The sequence below is a fragment of the Coenobita brevimanus genome, chromosome 71 (genome assembly GCF_032717465.1).
Source record: "Coenobita brevimanus isolate Jiangsu-jjx chromosome 71, ASM3271746v2, whole genome shotgun sequence".
Lineage (NCBI taxonomy): Eukaryota > Metazoa > Arthropoda > Malacostraca > Decapoda > Coenobitidae > Coenobita > Coenobita brevimanus.
Window position 1 is genome coordinate 50,698,917 of NC_137024.1, and position 26,593 is coordinate 50,725,509.

The window sequence follows — 26,593 nt, forward strand, 5'->3', positions numbered from 1 at the left end:
GCAGAAGGGGGTATGGTGGCCGATCCTTCCCCGACATGGGTGGTGGCCGATGCCGCGGTGCTGTTTGGGACTGTGCAAGTACAAGTCCCACCCCGATCCTGGCGAGCGTTCCCTCCGCTGCAGTGTAGTGTAATTTTACTGTGAGGGTGCTGCTGGTCATGTCGAGGGGAAGAGGGGCGTAGGGTCGTGACGTACCGGGGCCCGTCTCCCTCGGACCCGGTGGATCCTTTTCGTGCCCGACCGTGATCTCTTCCTAAGGTGGGGGTGGGGTTGCGGCTCCATCCTAGGGGGGGGGGGAAATTCCTTGGGGGGGCGACAGCGAAACAGGAACAGCAAGCTAAGAACAGTGATCCATGGTGGAGGCGACGAGTGCAGGTGTTTCAGTGTGGCTGCCAAAGTTACACACTCGCTGAGGAGATAGCCTCTCCATATTATGGAGCTCATAGGTGATGGAGAAAGAAGGTGCAGTCATAGCGCAAATCTTTATATACATCAAACAGGAGGCATGCATTAAAATATAATACAGGTTAGTAAAACAACACTCGGCGATTAAGTCACCCTCTATTTACGAATATTTTTATAAACCAAAAGCCATATACGCTAATCTATAAAAAAAAAAATAACGAATTAGCCTGTCAATACTTCATTCCAATAGGCAATTTGGAAATAGGGTGTCGCTGATCTAGATATTTAATATTTAAGCATTGATTTCAATAGATTTACCAGTACAATAATTTTAAGGTCATATGCGATAATTTGAACACTCTCGTACGATAGTTTTGGTCATTTGGCAGAACATCCCTGCAGTGCAGTGCTCACTCACGGAGACGGACACTCCCTTATTCTCAGTAGGCCGCTATCAGCGACGGAGATGAGAAGGGTGAACGGTGAATGCAATGGTCGAGCCTTTTTATTAACTTTATGACGCACTGACTGAGTCGAGATTTTGCCAGAATGTTCAAGACCATTATATCAGAGCTCTTGAACCGAGTTCTTGGGACTTACATTGAAAATCTTGATGGATCAAAGCTGAACGTTAGCATCTGGGGAGGTGAGTTTCCTATTTACGATATGTTTGGTCTTATAATTTATTATACCACTGATTAGACTTTGATGTAATTAATGGGATATTTCGTTTTCGTAAGTTAATTATGTGTTCGAACCGTGTCAAGTGTGTGCATGTATGGACGAAAATGAGATTTTTAATCGATTGACTAATATAAAGTTCAGTATCAGTTTTTCAGTTCTGTACTTAAGCTACAAGTAGGTTAGTTGTTCGTTGAGGTAGTCGGATGTGGATAATTAGCATGTCCAAAATTATCAACCAAAATATATCGTTAATCAGTGTACATTACGATTGTCAGTGCCACTAATCATGTGTTCGAACTCTTTTGACATGTAATGGGTGCCTACCGCAGTGGAAATTTGATATGTATTTTAAAATCGTTTTAATAGAACATAATACATTACAGAGAGGAGGTAGACAATCGATATTGAACAGGTTGGCAGGCATGGGTTATCTTCTCGAACTATTCATGCCCATGTGACACGCCCCCCTACGCACCTACTCGCCAGTTTGTTAATGTCATGCATCATGATTATGGTTTAACACTTTCATTGTCAGGGGCAATATGAAAGACCTAATTATTACTTTCCAATTCAGTTGTGTAACTAAGAATCAGATGTGCAGTTCCAGTAGCAAATTGCCTTCTTGGATGAGAGCAGCATGCATTTTTCACTGATTGGTAAAAATGTGTGGTAAATGTTCATTATACTTTGAGCAGCAGAAGCACCTTACCAGATTGGTTACTCTTCCTGATAGTCATATATTTTTCTGGTTGTTTTTGGGGTGGTAAACAAATGTTTCACGTTATATTGTTGTGCTATTTTATGCCATGTTCCTTTAGTTGTTTGGTGAATTTAATCGTTGACACACTCCAGTGTACTCGATTGCCTAGATTTATTGTTTGTATCTTGGTTGCCGTATAGTACCTCCTAGCCTTACATTTTATTCTAACTTACTCTAATTTAAGGAAAGTTCAGCAGACCAAACCAGACCTGACCTAACCTCACCCAGTAATTAAACCTAAGGTTTGAGTAGGTTTGGCAAGTGCGCTGTTACACCCATGAAATAAGCATTAGTTAAGCAAAAGAGGTGTGGATAATTAAGAAAACAAGCTCAACAGAGAAATGAGTCGACAGTATCATTGATACAAAATTAGTAAAAGAGAAATAAAATGAAGCAGTAAGTATATGCAGGTGTAAAAATCTGGGGTGATTTGAATTGGTTTGAATAACCCTCTTCCATTATGCCCGATAAAAACAAATGTCGGTGAAGCATGAGGAACATGATAACAGCAGGGGAAATAAGTTGACCGGAAACAATTGTTTACCACAAGGAAAACATATATACAGAAAAATGCAGGAAGCAAACTTGTGGAACAGGAATTGAATTGGTAAAGTCTTTCTGCTGCTTAAAGTAAAATGTACAGTTTTCCAAAATGTACTGTACTGTACTTAATAAATATTAAACTTCATTCCAGGCAAGCATACCAGTATCTTAAGCCATCTAGATGGATAGGGGATACTTGCACATATCATACATATACCATTATATATATATATATATATATATATATATATATATATATATATACACACACACACACACACACACACACACACACACACAGGGTAAAAGCTGATGATCACGACCATCAAGTGATCCTGACCGACCTGGTGAATTACACACACACACACACACATACACACACACACTGGTCCCTTGCATTTAGCAATTTAATTAGTCTGGCAAAACCATTGCTAAACGCGAAGTGTACTTTATATGGGAAAATATCAGTTAGTTTGCGCCCATCCTCCAAGTTACCCTTTGACCCCCGATTTCCTACTTTTAGGTGCTGAAAGTGAAACATAATGTATTTGCAGTACATTATACAGGTACAGTACTGTATTGTTATACATCTGTTCACCAGCGAAAAACATCGTGCTCGGCATTGTGAAAAAAAAGCACCCAAAGTCGCCAGACGCTCACAACAATGATAACAATGGCAGTCTGGTGGCAGACGGGCAAGGCATTTCAATACTCACATTGCTAAACGCATGACAATCACTAAATGCTCGGGATTGGTACCTTTTCTAACCTCTTGCTGAATGCGAAAATTGCTAACTTGAAACATGCTAAACGTTAGGGACCACTGTACAGTATATATATATATATATATATATATATATATAGATAGATAGATATATAGATATATTATATACAGAATAGAGAGAGACACGGTTTACTCAACCAGATCAGTTTCACTTTTGTAGTTAGCCAGGAGTGGTTCAGAGGTGGATACTGTCATTATGTATACAGTAAATGCGGTACGTAAAAATTTATACGTGTATATATAGTCAATCCTCGTAAATCACAGCAATTTGGGTCTGGACCACTGCCATGGTTTATGAATTCTTTGATTTATGAATAATAACTCTTATGTGAAAAATTAATTTGGGTCTGGGCTTTGGCCAAACTGCCCACACAGCACCCTACCTACACCTGTCTAGGCACCATCAAACACAAACATACAAATTTAGGAATATTCAGTGCATGTATTAAATAGAAATAAGCCATGTTAAGGGATCTCACCTTAATCTTAGGATGAAATTGCTTAAGTGAATGGAGTGGGGTGGTGTTGGGAAGAACTTAGAACCTCTCAGCATGAGGTGGGGGTGCTCCCTCATGCTGTTCTCCTGTCTCCAGCTCCTCTGCCTCCCTCAGGAAGCCCTCAAAGTCTGCCTCAAAGATGACAGATGCTACGTCATCCACGTTCTCAGTGTGCGAAGGGCCAGGCTGTGGTTCATGCTCAGCTTCTGCCCTTACCCGGGCAAAATAGTGAGTGATGAGTTCTGGATGTCTCACATTAGCTGTGCGATTATGCAGGTCCTTGTAAAAATGCACAGCTTTTTCTAGGTAACCAATACTCTCGCTACACCTTTCCTCATCATGTTCAGTGGATTTCACAATCTCCTTGGCCAAGTCTATGTAAACAAGCAAATCACTGAGCTCCTTCATAGAAGGCCCACCATGTTCCTGCACATTCACTTCACGATTGGTCTGCCTTTCCAAGTGCTCGTTGTCTTCTATAACAGCCTCGTTCTTCCCAAACTCTTTCACCAGCTTTGAAAACTTCTCTCCCTTGTCAGCACGACGAATGAACTCCAAATGTTGACTGTACGACAATGGTGGCTACTTCTTGATGCCATACTGCTTAGAGCGCTTCATTGGGGGGGGGGTCAGAGGGGGCCATGGCAGGTAGGAGGCGGGGGGGAAGTTGCACAAAAAAGGCAGGTAGCTCTCGTACTCCACGGCGACGGTCTGTAGTGTGCGGACTGGCGGGACAAGAACAACAACGACATGGCAGCATTAGTATGCACACTTGCCACTAGGGATGCGCGGTGATTGGTTGTTGGGTCCCAATTTTCAGTTTGAATGCTGCGGTTTACAGTTCTCCTCGGAAAAGGCCCACTTGGGTGCCTAGGTCCGCGATTTTCGTGACTTAACAGTGCTTTAAGGTTGCCGGCAGTCTGGTGGCCACTTAGCCGCGATTACGAATGTGTGCTTTATGAACACACGATTTAGAAGGATTGACTGTATATGTGTGTGTATATATACAGTGAGTCCTTGATATACGGAAGGGATAGGGACCAAAAAAAACTTTCGTAATTCGAAATTTCGTGTATCGTAACGATTTTCCCCATTGAAATATAAATGGGGGGATGCGTCCCAAGACCCCCTTGGACCCCCACCTAAACTTCATCCCCCCCCTATTAAGAAGTAAGCAATACCTTTATACAGTTGTAGAGAAGGAGGTGCCCATATTCTTGTACATCTCCATTTTCTTCGTCACAGTCCCAGTGGTGGAAACAGCAAGGCCTGAAGCACGCCCAGTCTCTGAGGCTCACTGCCCCTCCTCATGGGGTCTTATAATTTCCAATTTCCTTTCCAGAATTGGAGTACGGTGCTGCTGCTTCTTTGCAGTGGGCTCCCCCAATGTTGGAGATGATGCAGGGTGCTTGGGAGGCATGGCGAAACAATACGAAAAGGTGAAGGGCTGCAAGAACATCCTCACATACAGCGAGGCTGTGAGGAGAGGAGGGACACGGACTCAGCTGAGAAGCACACAAAAATTTGTATACCAGAGAGGGGTTAGTTCGTTTTCTGTCGACAAGCGAGTGCGGCACTATGCATCGTGCCTATTTTGAATCTTTCATACAGAGTTCCATTAACCCCTTCATAGCTGCCGGCCATGAACAACACTTCACTGTTTCGGTGTCAATGACGTTTAGTTAGGACATTATAAAAAACTGCGAACAATAATGGGAAGGGAACGAAGGCCACTGGTGTGTGTACATGACTCTACTCTACCATCCCATCAGTCAGGCGTTCTCTTCACTCCAGATGTATTCGCCAATGTTTACATGCTTATGTTACATGCGCCCTAATTTTGAGTAAGTTTCTTTCAGCAAGAGAACATAATTTACCACCCTCAAAATAGTCAGAAAAATATGGAAGACAAACTAGAAGAATATGAACTGAATTGGTAAGGTCTTTAGGCTGTATGCTTACATGAAAAATTATGGGTTTAACAATTTTAAGAGATGACATGGAACAAAAATGTTTGCTAATCAGAAAAAAATTACTCTTTCGTCCCACATGTTCTCGATGGTTAGCAATCAGTTCCACATTCTTCGTTCGGTATCCCTCTTCCCAATGTATTTCGGACTGACTGAGCGCAGTTATTTCTGCTCCATAGAGTTAGTGTACATTTACTGCTCATTCTTTTGTTTGTTCTTATGTGTATGTGTGAAAGAGAGAGGACTGATACAAACAATAATGTATTCCATTATCGCTTTCATAGCTGCTGGCCCTGAACAACGCCTTACTGTACTGGTGTCAGTGACGCTGAGTTAGGGTGAGCTATAAAAAACTGTGAGCAATAATGGGAAGGGAATGAGGGTCACTGGTGTGTTTACAAGACCCTACTCTACCACCTCAAGCAGTCTGGCGTTCACAGTTCACTTCATCCCAGATGTTTTTGGCCGATGAATACATGCTGATGTAACATGCATCCTAATTTTATTAATTCTTACACAAATCATAGCAAATCATGGATGGGTTTAGAGGAAAAAATAATAATAATTAAAAAAAAAAAAAAAGCCAGGTGTGCCAGATGAGTCTTTTCACGTATGTAAGAAAATGAAATTGATTTTAGAACTTTGAAAAAAATGGTCCCAAGGCCGACCACGGGAGCACGCAAATATCTGAACCCACAGCCATTGAGGGGGCTAAACACGTTTTACTTTAAGCAGTAAAAGCACCTTACCAAATCAGTTCTTCCTGATAGTCTGTTATGTTTTTCAGATTATTTCTGGGTTGGTAAGTACAGTAAATGTTTATTAAATCTGTTTCCCCATCATTTTTAGCTGTTCTGGTGTGACAACTCTTGTTTATTTCATTAACATAATGGTGGAAAGGACTGTTCCTCCCTAAATATTTAACTAAACCTGGCTTAACAGAGCTTATCTGTACCTAAAAATTTTAACCTAACCTAACCTCCAGTTGGTAAATTGGGAAACGACATTCACCTTTAAGCACGTTGAGTTTCTTCCACTGTGCTGGAAACAATCGTAGGGGAAAGTGACGATATTAAAGAGGAGGAAATTTTTCAGCAAGAAAATGTAATGTGCCAAACTGAAAGTTGTCAGAAAATTACAGAAACAAACTGGAGGATTATGAATGGAATTGTTAAGGTCTTTCTTCTGCTTCAAGCATACAATGAAAGACACAAGTTTCTTCCCAAAGTCTGACGAATATAACATGGAAAAATCGAATCATTTGAAAAACGCACTAGCAGAAACAGGGTTTTCATTGTATTTTGCCTGGTATAAATTTTCTTCAGACTGAACTGGGAAGATAGTTGTGTCTTTCATTGTACATTTACCAGTAAATAAATCAATCTAACAGTACTTGTGTTTTGTTCCGCCAGATTGATCGTGATTTCCGACTATTCAGGCACTTCTTCACATCATATAGTCTGGACAATCGGGCTATCTCTGCATTTCCTTTTGTATCGCATACCGGTATCGATTTTCATATCATTGAGACAGATATTTTCGTACTGTGGAATTTGTCCAATATTAATCGATTTCGTACTTCGGGTTTTCATTTTTGAGGACTCACTGTGTGTATATATATATATATATATATATATATATATATATATATACACACACACACACACACACACACTATCTATCTATCTGTCCATCTATCCATTGCCAGATGCCTTAATCCCTTATACAGGGTGGCCACAAACAAATTGCCTCCACGTCACCCTGTCCCCTGCCATTTCACTGCCCTGCTCCCAAGACACACCCCCTTCTCTCACACACACACAATATATATATATATATATATATATATATATATATATATATACTGTATATAGCTGTGTAGGGATGTGGCGATAGGATCGATATCAGTAGTTTAGGCCTTTTTGTAGTATCAGTATCAGCAAGGTAAAAATATGGCCAATACTCTGATACTCTCCTGGTTTATTATGTGAGTCAAGACACTCATGTTTCATGACACTGATAAACAGATGATTGTGATATTATATTATGGTATATTATAATTACATGTTGCACTCACCATCCACTCACTTGATGTAGTGCTGCTGTTGGGTGTCTGCCCTTTCCTCTCCTCCATCCTTCTTTCCTTCCATCCTCTTCTGTCTTTCTTTCCTTCATTCTTTCCTTGCCCGTCTGCCTACGGGTGACTTTACACTCCCTCTTCTGTCTTTCTTTCCTTCATTCTTTCCTCTTCCTTCTGGCTGTGGGTGGCTCTACACTGAGTGACAAGCCAAATGGTTTCCTGAACACCAGGAAACCATTTACTATGCTGGGTGGCAACCATATAGCCAAATTTTGGCACCTGGTGGTTTAGTGGGTAATTATTGCACTCCAGTCAGATTGAGCCAGTGAAGGTTTATATCCAAGGTGTGGTTGGGGTTGATTGCTCATGTAATGGCACTCAGGGATGAGTGAGGCTGGTCACTCTCATCTTAAATGTCGGGACCAACTGCCTAGCCCCGGGCTTCTACGCTGCTCATGGGGCAATGTAGGATTGGATGATGGATGGATGATGTAACATTATATCGATTACTATATTGCTCCTGCATTAACAACACTCATGTTACCGGCATCAGATAAATCAAGATAAAATTAAATAAATAAAAAAAATATCGGTATCGATATTGGCAAAGTATCATCCATTTGTTAGTATCGGAGTATCAGCATTGGTGTTGGCTGAAAAGTGGGTATCTGTATCGGTATCGGCCAACATCTTGGTATTGGCACATCTCTAGCTATGTGTATATGTGTGTGTGTATACAGTAATCCCTCAATAATCTGACACAATAGAACCAAATGCATGTCTGGATAATGGGTGTCTCCCCTGACCCCCCTTCAACCATACCCTAACTTTGAAAGCCATTGTAAAAGGTCACTACATCATACAGCAGTTATTCCTGGTGTTTTACACTACTTTATGTGGTCAAGCAGACCTATAAATCACAGCCAAGCAGTTACCATGGTCAGGCAGACCCATCAACCACAGACAAGCAGTCACCACTGCAAGATTATACCCTGCATTGATATGAAAAAAAAAACAACCTGGCTGGGCGAAATTGTTCACTTGGCCATAATTTCCACCTGGACACAAGCATTTTGTTTGGCTGAAATGGAAAAATGTATAGCCTAGATAATAGTTTCGAACAGTCAGCTCACAGCATCTGGATAATAGATCATTCAGATAATGGACATCTGGATAATCAAGGGATTACTGTGTGTGTGTGTGTAGTCAAATGGTGGGTGACAGAGCGACTTGGAGGCGTTTTGTCTGAGGCCACCCTTTGCAGGATTAGAGCGTCGGACTGTTGATAGATATATATATAGTGTGTTTGTGTATATACTATATATATATATATATATATATATATATATATATATATACGTGTGTGTGTGTATATATATATATATACAGTCAGCCCTCTGCTATCACGCCTAATTGGTGCCTAAATTATACCGTCATAGCAGAATTCGCTATAGCAGAACTGAAAAACCTACGGTAATAATTATAATTGGTGCCTGGACCCCCGAGTTGACCACATATTTGACCTATTTTTGCCACTTTTTTACCAAGTTTTCAAACAGTAATAAGAAACACTAACATTTAAACAAACATCATAAAAAAGAATCACGATCCAGGGAGAAACAAACACTTACTGTACAGTATTTCACAATTTTATTAACCTTTATTGGGGACGAGGACGGCTGCCAGACTTACGTGGTTGGGTAGGCTCTGAGGCTTGGCTGGAGTCTCAGTTACCAGCCCTACGCTCTTCTATTTCATCAAGAATTTCATCAGCTGTAGCACTAGAGAAGCCCTTAAAGTCACAGGGCTCGTCTAAGACAGAGGGCAGGCGGGATGGTCCTGGCATTGGTTCAGGTTCTGGTTGCGGGGCCGGCTGTGCCTCGTTACAACACCGTAAGAAATCGGTGATCTGACGCTGGTGCAGGGAGTTGACGTGCGCGTGATACTGTTCCTCATAACCTGCAAGTGCCAGGCTAATATGGGAGCACCTTGCTTCACTGTTGACTGTTGAATCTTGCTCTAGGAGGTGGCGAAGCAGGTAACCCAAGTCTATCATCTTCTTGATGTCCGCCATGGATAATCCTTCACGCCTCCCATGATGCTAAGTTTGAGAAAGGAAGGAGTGAATTATGGACGTTAGAGATAAATAAATAAATGAAAATAAATGAATAAATAAAAATAAATGAATAAATAAAAGTACAGTAAACAACCTCCTCATCCTCTCCTGCGATGTCCTGTTCCTGTGTCTCCTCATCTTCATTTATTTCGTCGGCAGTAACTGGAGGAGGCTGTATCATTTCCCGAATACCCTGGTCAGTAGTATCAGCAAAGCCAGCTCCAGGAATTTGCCTTGCCTCCACTGCTGCTGCCTCAACCTCTGACTCAACTGTCTGTGGGTTACCAGGTACCGCCACGCGACGGTCCCAAGGCAGACCCTCCGAAATGTTACGCCAGGCATGGTCAATAGTGGCAGGAGTAACATTGTTCCAGCAGTCTACCGTCAAGTCAATAGCCTGTATCACATTGTAATTTTTCCAATAACGAATCGCTTTTTGTTCCAACTCATTATCCCCTTGAATCATGGCCTCATCTTCATCCTCACTATCAAGCAACTGCTGGATAAGGGCAGTGTCTTGTGTTGCCTGCCACATCTGCCTAAACTGCCTTGCAGAATAAGAAGCCTTCACAACTGATATGACCTCCTGGTCGAGGGGCTGGATCAAGGCAGTTGTGTTTGGTGGCAGAAACTCGACCCTTACATTAGGATGCGCGTCCCTTAGAAGTGGTGAGTGTCCAGGGGCATTGTCGAGAAGCAGGAGAATGTTGAACCTTACGTTGTTTTCCTTGCAATAATTTTCCACTTGGAGAATGAACAAATCTTTTAACCAGTCACTGGAAAGCTTGGCAGACGTATACCCCTTCTTTGATGTCATCCAGTGCACATTTAAGTTGTCCATGTTGTATCCTTTGTAGGCCCTGGGTCTTTTTGCATGATACACAACTGTAGGTTTCAGGAGACATGTTCCTGACGCATTCATAGCGAGCAAAAAGGTGAGTCGCTCCTTTATGGCTTTCCTACCACGAACTTTTTCTGACTTGGCAGTGATGAATGTTCGGCGAGGCATTGTTTTCCAGTAAAAATTCGTTTCATCCATAATAAAAATCTGATCGGGAGTGTGCATACCTTCCTGGATAATTTTCCTCAGTGATTCTGGGTAATCACATGCAGCACTCTTGTCCCCACTTGCTGCTTCACCCGATATTTTCACACTTTTCACTTTGTGTCGTGACATAAACTTGTCTACACACCCTTTCGATGCTAGAAACACTGGTGGCTGTTCAACACAAATCTTACGAGCCACAGACACATATATTTCCTTGGCAGTCTCTGTAATTTCACGTGTATCAACTGCTAAGTTCCGCTTCGCCTGCCTCTCCAGATATCGGTGTACCAATTGTTCAGTCTTGAGGAGCAATTGATTTCCACTTCGCATAGCCTGAGCACCTGCTTCTGATGGGGCAAGTTTCATATGCGCCTTGATATGGTCACGCTGTCGGTAAATACCACGGACTGTCGATTCGTTTATCCCGAATTTCTTTCCCACACTGACTTTTGTTTCTCCCTTGTCTATTAACTTCACTATCTCGAGTTTCTGCGCGTAATTTAAGTACTTTCGTCATTTAATTTCCCTTTTAGGTGCTACTGTATTACGTTATGCAATGGTAGGAAGACAAGGCCGAGGTGTGTCTGCCATTGTGCGAACATTTAAAATGGCTTTTGTCCACACCTGTGACCCACTGGTCGCGCTTGTTAAGTCCCAGGGGATTGTTCCCCAGTTCGTGGCCAATCACAGTGCCGTGACGTCATAACCGACGAGCGTGGGAACCCGCCGCTCTGGGTGATGACGCTTTGCGCGGGCTTTTTGAAACTTTTTCAGTTTTTTCTTTTCCCTTTTTTCGTGATAGCTTTCATTTTGACCGCGATAGACATGTTTTGGCAGCCTTTTAGGTGCTCGTGATAGCATTAAATAGTGATAGCAAGACCCGTTATAGCAGAGGGTTGACTGTATATATATATACATACATACAGTACCCTCGCGTCCAACACGCGTCCAGCACGATTCACGTCCAGCATGGAGAGCAAATAATTAGTATTATTTAATATGATTTAATTACTGCAACATGAGTGTGTTAGCATAACACGCACAGAGCTCCGAGAAGTGGGCCAAATCCGCAGAGTTCACCTCTAGCACGATCACCTCCGGTCCAACACGGTCATACTGGACATTCCCATGATGATGGTAGCCAATGAAAACTTCTGATCAAGTAGACTTCCCCACCTGCTATTGTGACGTGATCGTGATGCCGCCCAATTAAAAACACTTCTGCTGTCACGTGATGTTTTGTTTAAATTTCTCCCGCCACAGCACCACTCAGTCGCATAATTCGCATTGGAAGGTGCTTTTTTCTTGCTGCATTTTCTGCCCTTGTTACTGCATTTTACCCTGCTCACGATGCCTAGGAAGCCTTCTGAGAACCCCAAGAAACGTCGGCACCTCCCTCAGGCCACCAAGCTAGAAAGCATCGAGTGGAAGAAGATAGGGGAGAGGAAAGTTGACATTGCCAAGGCCTACAACATGAATGAAGCCAACGTGAGGACCATAATAAAAAACCAAGACAAGATCCTGGCAGCCGAAGGCTATCACACGGCACTTCATACCAGGTTTGCCGAGGATACGATGGTAAATCGGAACGGTAACTTGGTAAAATTCCCGACGATACCACGGGCATTTGGAATTCATCTGGATGGATTCCTGCCGAGGATATGACGGGCAAAACAGCGTGACCAAAACCCAGGCGACCCGACAGAGAATGTATCGTACTACAGCATTGAACATTTAGCCTGACACTTAATACATATTAATATTTTAGAATAAATATCAATCGTTTTGAAACCCTTCTCATCGGCATGTGTACCAGTTTATAAACAAAGTTGCTTCTCCTTATTCTGTACCGAGTCAGCGACAGCGATCACTTTCCACAGTCACGAGATGGGGCTCTGGCAACAGTGTGAGAAGCATGCCCTTTGCCGAGGATTACAGTGTGTTAGGACAGGCAGAAGCAGGACCTCCCATGGCTGTGGATGAAGATAGTGATTCTGAGTGTGATTTCGAAGGATTTATGAGGGAGGTTGAGGAGGAGCAGAAGCTATTACCCGCTAGTGACGCCAGCAGCCATCCTCCGGGACCCCAGTAGGACTACCTACAGCCTTGGATACCACCTTCCATTCCCAGCAAGCCCACCAACACTATCCTAAAAGGTTAGTTATCATTCATAGCACAGCACCATTTATTATAATTACAATAGTACCAGTATATGTATAGGTATATGGTAGGTATTTAGGGTGACTTTTCCTAGGGTTGCTGACATAAATCATTTTTCCCCATAAGCTCTATTGTTAGTCCAACACATTTTTGGTCCAACACGTGACCCATGCATGACAATATTACCGTGTTGGACGCGAGGGTACTTTATATATACAGTGCTCGTCAGAAGTATCGAGCGCCCTGCGTCCCTCCTACAAAACAAACCTTTCAGCATTGGAAAACCATATAAGTAATGCATTTTATTTACCTTTAGAGTTTCGTAGGGTATCTTTTATGCTTCTTCACGGACCTGAGACGTCTTGGAAATGAAAGAGCGAGGTTCCTTAGGTGCTGGAGGGGTATTTTGTCCCAGGAGTCACGAATGGCGGCTTCCAGCTTAGGTAACAGAGAGCTCACGTCCTTCCCTCGGAGATTCTTCTTTACGAGGTACCGGAGGTTTTCCTATCGGGTTGAGGTCTGGGCTATTGCCTGGCCAGTCTTTCATGAATGATACCTCGCAGTCACGAAGCCAATTGGTGTCCGATTTGACCTTATGAGCAGGTGCACCATCCTGCTGAAACGCTTGTGGAACTGTTACCTCAAAGGACACTGGTAAATGATCACACAGAAGCTCCACATAAACGTCCTGATTCACTCTGCAGTTCTTGGGAAGCACAACAAGCTTCCCCAAACCTTTACTAGAAAAACAACCCCATACCATGAATGAATCAGGGTGTTCAACTGTGCTTTCCACGTAACGTGGGTCAAGCGGGTCACTACCTTTGCGCCGGTACACATGTGCTCCTCGATTACAGGTAACACTAAACGTTGCCTCATCAGACCATAACACTGACAACCATTGCTCCTCACCCCAGTTAAGGTATTTGTTAGCAAAGGCAAGTCTACGAAGTCGCTGGTAACGTGTGAGAAGAGGCTTTCTCACAGGCCCGTGACTTGCGTAACCAAGTTCATGGACCCTTCGAGACACTGTGCGCACAGAAACTTCACCAAATACTTCCGGGTTGCTCTCCTTTATTTTCCTTGCACTCACACGAGGATTAGACTCCACTGGATGTTTTAAAACATTAACAGACCTCGGGGAAGTTTTCCTGGGCCTACCAGACCGCGGTTTCTTTGTGGGAACGTCATCACTGTTTTCCACTTGAAAACAGGAGCACCACCTACGCACTGTCGATCGAGTCACGCCAATAAATTTACTAATTTCCTTCATTTGGTGGTCTGCCTCCTTTAGAGCAATGATCTGGGATATGATTTCACTCGATAGTTCACGGGTAGGTGCCATAACAAAGTGGCGAAAGACAAAACACTGCAGGACACTCTGTAAAAAATGGCGCAAAAAGAGAGGGAGACGCGGCGGCATTCCTCTCCTGAGGCAGGAACCAACCAGCGCTTAGTAAGGCCTCAGGCTACCGTGACGTCATGCTAGCGCTGAAAACATCTCGCTCAGTTTTTAGTACCAAAAACGGGTGATTCTTTTCGGGCCATAAGTATTGTGTGCCCTCCCATAGACGCCCAATACTTCTGACGAGCACTGTACATATATATATATATATATATATATGTATATATATATGTACTGTATATGTCTATCTATCTATCTATCTATTGCCAGATGCCTCAGTCCCATTCGGGGTGGCCACAAACAAATTACCTCCATGTCGCCCTGTCCACCGCCATTTCACTGCCCCGCTCCCAACTCATACCCCCCTCTCTCATATACCTCTCCACCTCATCCCTCCATCTCATCCTTGGCGTCCCCCTCCCTCTTCCCCCCTCCACCTCACTCACATACACTCTCTTCGTCAGTCTTCCACCCTCCATCCACTCCACATGGCCAAACCACCTCAGTGTATTCCTCCTGACGCTTCCTATCACATCCACATCCACACAGCAACGCTCCTTTATATCCTTATTTGTCAGCCTGTCTCTCCATGTGACTCCACAGGCTCCTCTTACATAACTCATTTCCACTGCTCTCACTCGTGACTTGTGAGAAACCACCTCAGGTGGGCAGTAACAAAGTTTTTCAACCTGAAAAAGCATGATAAGAGCATGAGTGCAAATTTTCAACTAGCACTGATAATGAAAACTGCTATAACCAAGGGACCACTGTACCCAATAAAGAATAATTGTTATTAACATCTGAAGAGTCAACTAATTTCTCAGAAACATGGTAAGGCGAAAGCTGATTCAGTTGTACACAATGGTCATATAGTTTCTCGAAGACGTCGTGAACAGTGTGAAAATGGGCCCAGTCTTCTTTAAAACCTGAAGAAGACCAGTCCACCTCAGAGCAAGAGCATGATTTGCACCAGTGACATTGCTAAAACTACTCATCAAAACTAATGAACCAACTAAGATAACTTGGGAAGACTTGGCATGCTTGTTGTAACCCTGAGCATACTCCTCTCTCACTAGTTGAGCTCAGGGGCACACACACCCAGGAATTTTCTGAGGGGGGGGGGGGGCCATAGTGAGGTGAGGTGAGGTAATCCGATAATTACTGGGAGGTCATATGCAGGTTTAGAGTCAGAGAGCTGCTGGCTCATGTGTTACTCTATGTTTGTACTTGCCAGTTTTTCGTGTTTTGCTGTAATCCAAATAAATATATATAAATTTTTAAAGGACCCAGGGAGCTAAGGGGGCGGGCCCGGGTCTGGACCCCCCCCCCCCCAGGGTGCTTCCCTGGTTGAGTTGATTCTTGAGTTAATTCTCTTGTCTTAACAAGACATCTAATATGGCCACCCATGCTGTCCTCACTGTAACAGACAATTTGGTTAGTTAGTCCTACAGAATAAGGCAAATGATGATGCATGAAATATACATGGACTGGTTCCCTATAGAATGATGAATGGAAGTATTCAAGGCAGACCTGACCTTAGGTATGCAGTGATCCCAAGTTAGCGGAGCATCAGCACGCTGTATCAAGAGTGCATCCTTTGTTCTTCTGTTCAATGGTTGCACCATGCCATTTGCTTGTGGATAAAATGGTGTTTTCGTAACAGCATATTTAGTCCGAACAATCTGGCATATTCTAGAGGAAAGGTTACTCATATTCATATCTCTTGTTAGTCTGTAATACCCTAGGTGCTCCAAATGTCACGTAGTATTTGATCTACAATGACTTCAGCTTCCTTAGAAGGCAAAGGAATTAGCTGTATGTATCTACTTAAATGGTCAGTAAGCAATACAGTAAAATATCTGTTACCAATGTAGAAATTGTGCACATCTAACAAGTTAGCATTTAGTCTACATGATCCAGTGGTTCCACAACATTAGGTTGACTGGTTAAAGGAGCTCTTGTTTGCACCGAATCCATCTTGGGCCTATGTTAACAAGCTAAACATGCTTTTACATACTCCTTGGTAACTGTAAAACACCAGTAGCGTGTTCCGAAAATAAGAGTAGTTCTTCAAGCCTATTTTCATTCCATTTACTCATATTACTCTATAGACTCATTTCCCCATCGAGCCTACTTTTCCCCCATGGACCCAGTTCCCCAGTGAACCTACTTTCTCACCTGGACATTTTTCACTCCCTGGATGTATTTTTATATCATAGATATATTTTTCCCCATGTGGACCTGTTTTCCCCCAATTGACTTTTCTCCAGTGGAATTATTTTTCACCATGGACCTATTTTCTCTTCATGGGGAAACACCATTTCACCACATGAGCTTATTTACTCATATGGGCATATGTCCTTCATGGACCCTTTTATCCATTGAACATATATTTCCGCTTGGGCCCATTCCTCTTCAAGGATGTATCATCCAAGGACTTATTTTCCAGCCTGGACTTATTCCAGCCATGGACATATTCCCCCCACACCCACCCATCCACCTATATTCAGCAACTACCCACTCTGCAGGTGTAGTAAGCCCATCTCATGGCTTGACCTCTGGAAAGCCACATGTTCATCCACCAACCCAAAGAGCACGGACACCCTACCCACATGCCTGACCCACCCAGGCAGTTTACCTCCCCATCCTATCCACCTGCCCAACCCACCCAACCAGCTCACCCTACCCGCTTTGTCCAGTCATCTCACCCACCGACCTCACATGTCCACCCACCCTGCCCTGTCATCCAACCCACTCTCCCTGTCCACCTACCCATGCACCTACCAACCCACCTCACCCATGTACCAACCAACCAACCCCACCCATGTGCCCACCAACCTTTGACCTCCATAAGATGTCTTGCAACCACACACACACACACACACACACACACACACACACACACACACACACACACACACACAAAGTATCACTCCACGCAGAAATGATCCATTCCTCAGACATCAGTCAGAGGAATACAGAAGTTATTATTATTATTATTTTTTCTTATGTTTCCGACTATAGGCATAGGCTTCGCAGCCTGCTCCCAAGGCCCAGCAGTCCTCCTACGTACCATACACTTGTACATGTCACCACTTCGGCGCTAACACCCACCGTCCGTATTGAATACATGCTAGGGCTGTCTCATACATTGCTGGTGTATTTATGAGTATGTGGGTGTAATTCTTCCATTAAAACAGTGTTAGGAAAATGCGCCATAATGCTGTGCTGCAGCTGCTGGAGGTTAAAATGCACTCCCCTTTACTGTATTGGTTATTCTACTTTGGATTGGTATATAGAGCACATCCCTGCAGTGAAGGGGTACAGTATGCCTATTTCATATTGGTTACAGTTCATTTCTTCATGCTTTGTGATTCAGGAAGTAAGGTTTGGATATATTAGCACTTAGTATACATATTGGGGTGTAAAGTATGGCTTTCTCAATGTAGAATTGTCTTGATAATCATTGGAATTTAGTGAATGTGTCTCATTGTTGTTGATAATCATTGTGATTTAGGCATTTCACCACATTGATCATTGTCAACCCTGATGAAATGTTTTCCTTTACTTATTCAGTGTAGTAATGTACCTGTTTTAGCTAAATTTGTGGTATATCATCTCATCCTTAATTTGATTGTGTGAGATTTACCTAGTCTATTTTAGAACATCAATATGAATGTAAGAAATTACTGTAATAAGAAAATGAGAATAGGAAGGTATGGGAAGTAGCTGTTGAGGAACTGAGAACATGGTATTGTAAAGGAGCTGAGAGAGAGATGTTAAAGCTTGCGGTAATTAATGAACTGAACCGGATGGGGTCATGATTTAGTTGGGATAGAGTAGGGTAGAGAACGGGTGAAGGTGTGAAAGTGCATCCTTGAAGATGAAAAAGATGAATAAAAATGAAGTGTGTGAAAATAAGGAAGTTTGCAGATGAGGATGTGGGAGTGTGGGAATAAGAAAGAGAATATGTGTGAGTGGTCATGAGTGAGTGTGTGAATTGTGAGGATGAGGAAATGTATGAATGGGGAAAAGGAGGGTTTAAATGAGGATGAACTGTGTAAGGGTGTGGAAGTGTCTGTGGGGGTGAGGAAGTAATTGAGGATGAAGTGCGTTGATGAGGTAGTTAGTTGATGAGGAGGAAATACGTGTGATGATGAGTGTGAGAGGGTGGGAAAATGTGTGGCTGAGATGTGGAAGTACATAAGTGAAGGAGTGAGTTAATGAGGATGTGAAGTGTATGTGAAGATGAAGAGTGTAAGTAGCAATCTGGAACTGAGTGGGTGGGGATGAGATACAGAGTGAGTGGGTAGGAATGTGGAAGTGTGTGGGTACGAGTCTGAAATTGAGTAGGTGTGGATGAGTCTGGGAGTGGATGATAATGTGGAAGTGCCTGAGGAAATAAGGAGTAGCAGTAATGAGTGGGTTAGGCTGGTAGGGAAAGTGAGGTTAGGAAGGAAAGATCAGGAAACTGGGTGAGGGAAGGGATCAATGTCACTCCTGCATTGCACCACTGCCACCACCACACCCTGCACCTCCCTTACCACCACACCCACACCCTGCACCTCCTTTACCACCACAACCACACCCTGCACCTCCCATACCACCACATCCACACTGTGCACCTCCTTTACCACCACAACCACACCCTGCACTTCCCTCACCACTACACCCACACCCTGCACCTCCCTCACCACCACACCCACACCCTGCACCTCCCTTACCACCACCACCACACCCTGCAACTCCCTTACCACCACACCCACACCCTGCACCTCCTTTACCACCACAACCACACCCTGCACTTCCATTACCACCACACCCACACCCTGCACCTCCCTTACCATCATACCCACAGCCTACATCTCCCTTACCACCACACCCACACCCTGCACCTCCCTTACCACCACACCCACACCCTGCACCTCCCTTACCACCACTCCCACACCCTGCACCTCCCTTACCACCACACCCACACCCTAGCACCTCCCTTACCACCACACCCAAACCCTAGCACCTCCCATACCACCACACCCACACTCTGCACCTCCCATACCAAAACTCCCACACTGTGCACCTCCCTTACCACCACACCCACACCCAGCACCTCCCTTACCACCACACCCACACCATGCACCTCCCTTACCACCACACCCTCACCCTACCCCTCCCTTGACAGCACACCCACACCTTACCCCTCCCATACCACCACACCCACACCCTAACCCTCCCTTACTACCACACCCACACCCTACCCCCACACCCACACCCTAACCCTCCCTTACTACCACACCCACACCCTACCCCCACACCCACACCCTACCCCCACACCCACACCCTACCCCCACACCCACACCCTACCCCCACACCCACACCCTAACCCTCCCTTACCACCACACCCACACCCTGCCCCTCCCATACCACCACACCCACACCCTTCCCCTCCCATACCACCACACCCACACCCTGCCCCTCCCATACCACCACACCCACACCCTACCCCTCCCTTACCACCACACTCACACCCTACCCCTCCCTTACCACCACACCCACACCCTTCCCCTCTCTTAACACTACACCAACACCCAAAACCTTCATTAACCATGACCACCACACCCTACCTTTCCCTTGCCACCACACCCACACCCTACTTCTTCCATACCATCACACCCACACCCCATTCCTCTCATACCACCACACCCACCCCCTGCCTTCCCATATGATCACACCCACTCCATACTCCTCCTCTAACACCACACCCACATCCCTCCCTTACCACCATACTCACACCCTCCTCCTCCCATACCAACACACCCACAACTTACTGTACACCTCACATACAACCACACCCACACCCTACACCTTCCTTATCATTATACTCACACCCTACCCCTCCCTTACCATCATGTCCACACTCGTCACCATCCTTACCATCACCACACACCATCCCTCCCACCCTTACCATCACCACATCCCTCCCACCCTTACCATCACCACACACCATCCCTCCCTTACCACTAAATTGTACACACCCTTACCACCACCACCACACAATACATCTCCCACGGCACCACCACCACCATGACACCCAAATTCTCCCTCACCACCACCATCATCATCACCCTAAATCTCCCTCACCACCACCACCACACCCCACATCTTTATTAACACCAAATCTTAACACCTCCCTCACCACCACTACCATGACACCCAGTCTCCCTCATCACCACCACCCTAAATCTCCCTCACCACCACCACCACACACCACATCTTTGTTAACACCACATCTTACACCTCCCTCACCACCACTAGCACACCTTACACCTCTGTTTACACGACACCTTACACCTCCCCCACCATCGCCACGACACCATACACATTTGTTAACACCATATCTTAGACCTTCACCATCATCACCACCACATCCTTCACCTCCTGTGCTACCACCACCACCACTGTCTCACCCTACATGTTCCTCACCACCACACTGTACACCTCCCTTACTGCAAGCACCATTACCACATGCTACATCTCACTCACCACCTTCACCACTGCCACCACCACCACCACCACCACACCCTGCATCTCCCTTACCACCACACCCACACCCTGCATCTCCCTTACCACCACACCCACACCCTGCATCTCCCTTACCACCACACCCACACCCTGCATCTCCCTTACCACCACACCCACACACCACCCCTCCCATACCACCACACCCACACACCACCCCTCCCTTACCACCACACCCACACCTTACCCCTCCCTTACCACCACCCCCACACCCCACTCCTCCCATACCATCACACCCACACCCTACCTCTCCCTTACCACCACACCCACACTCTAACCCTCCCATACCACCACACCCACACCCTACCCTTCCCTTACCACCACACCCACACTCTACCCTTCCCTTACCACCACACCCACACCCTACCCCTCCCATACCATCACACCCACACCCTACCCCTCCCTTACCACCACACTCACACTCTAACCCTCCCATACCACCACACCCACACCCTACCCCTCCCATACCACCACACCCACACCCTACCCCTCCCATACCACCACACCCACACCCTACCCCTCCCTTACCACCACACCCACATCCTACCCCTCCCTTACCACTAGTTCCACACTCCACTCCTCCCATACCATCACACCCACACCCTACCCCTCCCTTACCACCACACCCACACCCTACCCCTCCCTTACCACCACACCCACACCCTACCCCTCCCATACCACCACACCCACACCCCACTTCTCCCATACATACCCACACCCTACCCCTCCCATACCACCACACCCACACCCCACTCCTCTGATATGTACCCACACGCTACCCCTCTCATACCACCACACCCACACCCTTCCCCTCCCATACCATCACACCCACACCCTACTCCTTCCATACTACCACACCCACACCCTACCTCTCCCTTACCACCACACCCACACCCTACCCCTCCTTTACTAGCATACCCACACCTTTCACTTCCCTTACTACCTCACCCACACCCAACACTCCCTTACCACCACCCTATATCCCCTTTACCACTACCATGTCCCACACTTCCTCATGACAATATCACCATCCCTTACATCTCCCTTTCCACAACTGCCATCATCTCCTACACCTTCCTTTCCACAACTGCCATCACACTCTACACCTCCCTTATTAGGACCACAACTACCACCCCACACCTCCCTTATTAGGACCACAACTACCACTCCACACCTCCCTTATTAGGACCACAACTACCACTCCACACCTCCCTTATTACTACCACAGCTACCACCCCACACCTCCCTCACCACCACTACCACAAACACATCCTACACCTCCCTCACCACCACTACCACAAACACATCCTACACCTCCCTCACCACCTTCACCACCATACTCTGCATCTTCCTCACCACTACCGTCATATCCTACACCTCCTTCACTGCCAACATCATCATACCCTACACTTCCCTCACGACCATGACACCCTTTGCCTTCACCACCATACCTTACACCTCCCTCACCACCACCACCACCTTCACACTGTACCTTTCCTTCACCACAACCAGCATCATACCCTACACATCCCACACCACCACCACACCCTTTACCATCACCACACCCTACACTGTCACCACCCAACCATCATATCCCACACCTCACTCATCTCAGCCACACCCTACACCTCCCTCACCACAGCCACACCCTACAACTCACTCACCACCACCATCACACCCAACACATCATCAGCACCGCCACCACGCATTACACCTCTGCAATTATACACGTCCCTCATCTCTGTCACCACCATATTATCAACAACTACAGTATACAGTATAGGTAAAGTAATCTCTCAGTTATCCGGCACAGTTCAGCCAACCTCCATGCCGGATTTTGCATAGGGACCTCCAGTCAACTATCCATTTGGCATCAGATCAAATAATGTGTCACTACCCTAAGCTATCTGTCTTTACCCTCTATCCTAAAAGCTTTCCAACAGTATTACCAATGGGTAAAAGATTAAAATTAAGTGTAAAGGACAGTACAGTATTGATACAGTACTTATAGTACAGTAATGCATTAGATAATATACCTGGTAATCCCATGATGATGATAGCCAATGAAAACTTCCGATCAAGTAGCCTTCCCTGCCCGCTATCGTGACGTGATCGTGATGCCGCCCAATTAAAAACGCTTCTGCTGTCACGTGATGTTTTGTTTAAATTTCTCCCGCCACAGCGCCACTCAGTTGCATAATTCGTAGTGGAAGGTGCTTTTTTCTTGCTGCATTTTCTGCCCTTGTTACTGCATTTTACCCTGCTCATGATGCCTAGGAAGCCTTCTGAGAACCCCAAGAAGCATCGGCACCTCCCTCAGGCCACCAAGCTAGAAAGCATCGAGAGGAAGAAGAAAGGGGAGAGGTAAGTTGACACTGCCAAGGCCTACGACATGAATGAAGCCAACATGAGGACCATAATAAAAAACCAAGACACGATCCTGGCAGCCGAAGCTTATCACACGGCACTTCATACCAGGTTTGCCGAGGATACGATGGTAAATCGGAACGGTAACGTGGTAAAATTGCCGACGATACCACGGGCATTTGGAATTCATCTGGATGGATTCCTGCCGATGGTACGACGGGCAAAACAGTGTGACCAAAACCCAGGCGACTTGACAGAGAATGTATCGTACTACAGCATTGAACATTTAGCCTGACACTGAATACATATTAATATTTTAGAATAAATATCAATCGTTTTGAAACCCTTCTCATCAGCGTGTGTACCAGTTTATAAACAAAGTTGCTTCTCCTTATTCTCTACCGAGTCAGCTTTCCACAGTCACGAGACGGGGCTCTGGCAACAGTGTGAGAAGCATGCCCTTTGCCGAGCATTACAGAGTGCTAGGACATGCAGAAGCAGGACCTTCCATGGCTGTGGACGAAGATAGTGATTCTGAGTGTGATTTCGAAGGATTTATGAGGGAGGTTGAGGAGGAGCAACAGCCATTACCCGCTAGTGACGCCAGCAGCCATCCTCCGGGGACCCAGTAGGACTACCTACAGCCTTAGATGCCACCTTCCATTCCCAGCAAGCCCACCAACACTATCCTAAAAGGTTAGTTATCATTCATAGCACAGTACCATTTATTATAATTACAATAGTACCCATATATGTATAGGTATAGGTAAATGGTAGGTATTTAGGGTGACTTTTCCTAGGGTTGCTGACATAATTCATTTTTCCCCATAAGCTCTATTGTTAGTCCAACACGTTTTTGGTCCAACACGTGACCCATGCATGACAATATTACCGTGCTGGACGCGAGGGTACTGTATATATATATATATATATATATATATATATATATATATATACAGTACCCTCGCGTCCAGCACGGTAATATTGTCATGCATGGGTCACGTATATATATACAGTACCCTCGCGTCCAGCACGGTAATATTGTCATGCATGGGTCACGTGTTGGACCAAAAACGTGTTGGACTAACAATAGAGCTTATATATACATATATATATATATATATATTTATATACACACACACAGTACCCTCATGTCCAGCACAGTAATATTGTCATGCATGGGTCACGTGTTGGACCAAAAATGTGTTGGACTAACAATAGAGCTTATGGGGAAAAATGAATTATGTCAGCAACCCTCAGAAGTCACCCTAAATACCTACCATATACCTATACGTATATTGGTACTTTTGTAATTATAATAAATGGTACTGTGCTATGAATGATAACTAACCTTTTAGGATAGTGTCGGTGGGCTTGCTGGGAATGGAAGGTGGTATCCAAGGCTGTAGTTAGTCCTACTGGGTCCCCGGAGGATGGCTGCTGGCGTCACTAGTGGGTAATGGCTGTTGCTCCTCCTCAACCTCCCTCATAAATCCTTCGAAATCAAACCTCCCTCATAAATCCTTCGAAATCACACTCAGAATCACTATCTTCGTCCACAGCCATGGAAGGTCTTGCATCTGCCTGTCCTAGCCCTGTAATCCTCGGCAAAGTGCATGCTTCTCACACTGTTGCCAGAGCCCCGTCTCGTGACTGTGGAAAGTGATCGCTGTCGCTGACTCGGTAGAGAATAAGGAGAAGCAACTTTGTTTATAAACTGGTACGTACGCCGATGAGAAGGGTTTCAAAACGATTGATATTTATTCTAAAATATTAATATGTATTCAGTGTCAGGCTAAATGTTCAATGCTGTAGTACGATACATTCTCTGTCGAGTCGCCTAGGTTTTGGTCACACTGTTTTCTCCGTCGTATGCTCAGCAGGAATCCATCTAGATGAATTCCAAATGCCCGTGGTATCGTCAGCAATTTTACCACGTTACCGTTCCGATTTACCATCGTATCCTCGGCAAACCTGGTATGAAGTGCCGTGTGATAGCCTTCGGCTGCCAGGATCTTATCTTAAGTTTTTTATTATGATCACATTGGCTTCATTCATGTCGTATTTCTTGGCAATGTCAACTTTCCTCTCCCCTTTCTTCTTCCTCTCGATGCTTTCTAGCTTGGTGGCCTGAGGGAGGTGCCGACACTTCTTGGGGTTTTCAGAAGGCTTCCTAGGCATTGTGAGCAGGGTAAAATGCAGTAACAAGGGCAGAAAATGCAGCAAGAAAAAAGCACCTTCCAATGCAATTATGCGACTGAGTGGCTCTGTGGCGGGAGAAATGTAAACAAAACATCACGGGACAGCAGAAGCGTTTTTAATTGGGCGGCATCACGATCACGTCACGATAGCGGGCGGGGAAGGCTACTTGATCAGAAGTTTTTCATTGGCTATCATCATCATGGAAATGTCCAGTATGACCGTGTTGAACTGGGGGTGATCGTGCTAGAGTGAACTCTGCGGATTTGGCCCATTTCTCGGAGCTCTGTGCGTGTTATGCTAACACACTCGTGTTGCAGTAATTAAATCGTATTAAATAATACTAATTAATTACTGTCCGTGCTGAACCCGAATTGTGCTGGACTAACGCATGTTGGACGCGAGGGTACTGTATATATATATATATATATATATATATAGTTATATACGGTATACTGTATATATATATATATATAAATTGTATATATATGTGTGTGTGTGTGTGTGTGTGTGTGTGTGTGTGTGTGTATATACAGGTGGGTCCCGATCGTACGAGCTAATTGGGAGGAAGGACTTTGTTAGTTAACCAAATTCTCGTTAAACTAAGTGAGGAACTTATGGGAAAAATAGGGTTAGGGAGCAAGGCCTTTGAGCAGCCTCCCCCCAAACCACGAAAACTGACTTTCTGATCATTTTAACCCGCTGCGTCCTGGAGACGTGAATTCACGTCCTCACATGATGTGCACTCATATCCCGGAGACGTAAATTAACTTGGCAACATTGCAGGGTCCCTAATTTGCACAATTTTCAATTTTCGGGAGTGATTTTTGGCACGTATACACGGGACACCTTCCTCTAGTCCTCTACAAGATGCCAAGCAGGGACAATGCCTTACACCGCATCTCTCCCCCCCCCCGCACGCCAGTGTCTCGGCAATTCATCTGTTACCAGTGACCTGGCCAATAAAGACATTCAGGGCCAGAGTGATTCCCCAATCGA

At 45.1% G+C, this 26,593-nt stretch overlaps 1 protein-coding gene across 1 annotated transcript in view; it reads left to right on the top strand.

Annotated features, from left to right (window-relative positions):
• The first annotated feature begins 935 nt into the window (after window positions 1–935).
• Vps13 (vacuolar protein sorting 13C) overlaps window positions 936–26,593 on the top strand; it is a 1,164,731-nt gene continuing 1,139,073 nt past the window's right edge. Inside the window, exon 1 of the mRNA XM_080277871.1 lies at window positions 936–1,051. Within this exon, the coding sequence (XP_080133997.1) occupies window positions 955–1,051 (97 nt within the window). The 5' untranslated portion in view covers window positions 936–954. The remainder of the gene's footprint in view (window positions 1,052–26,593) is intronic.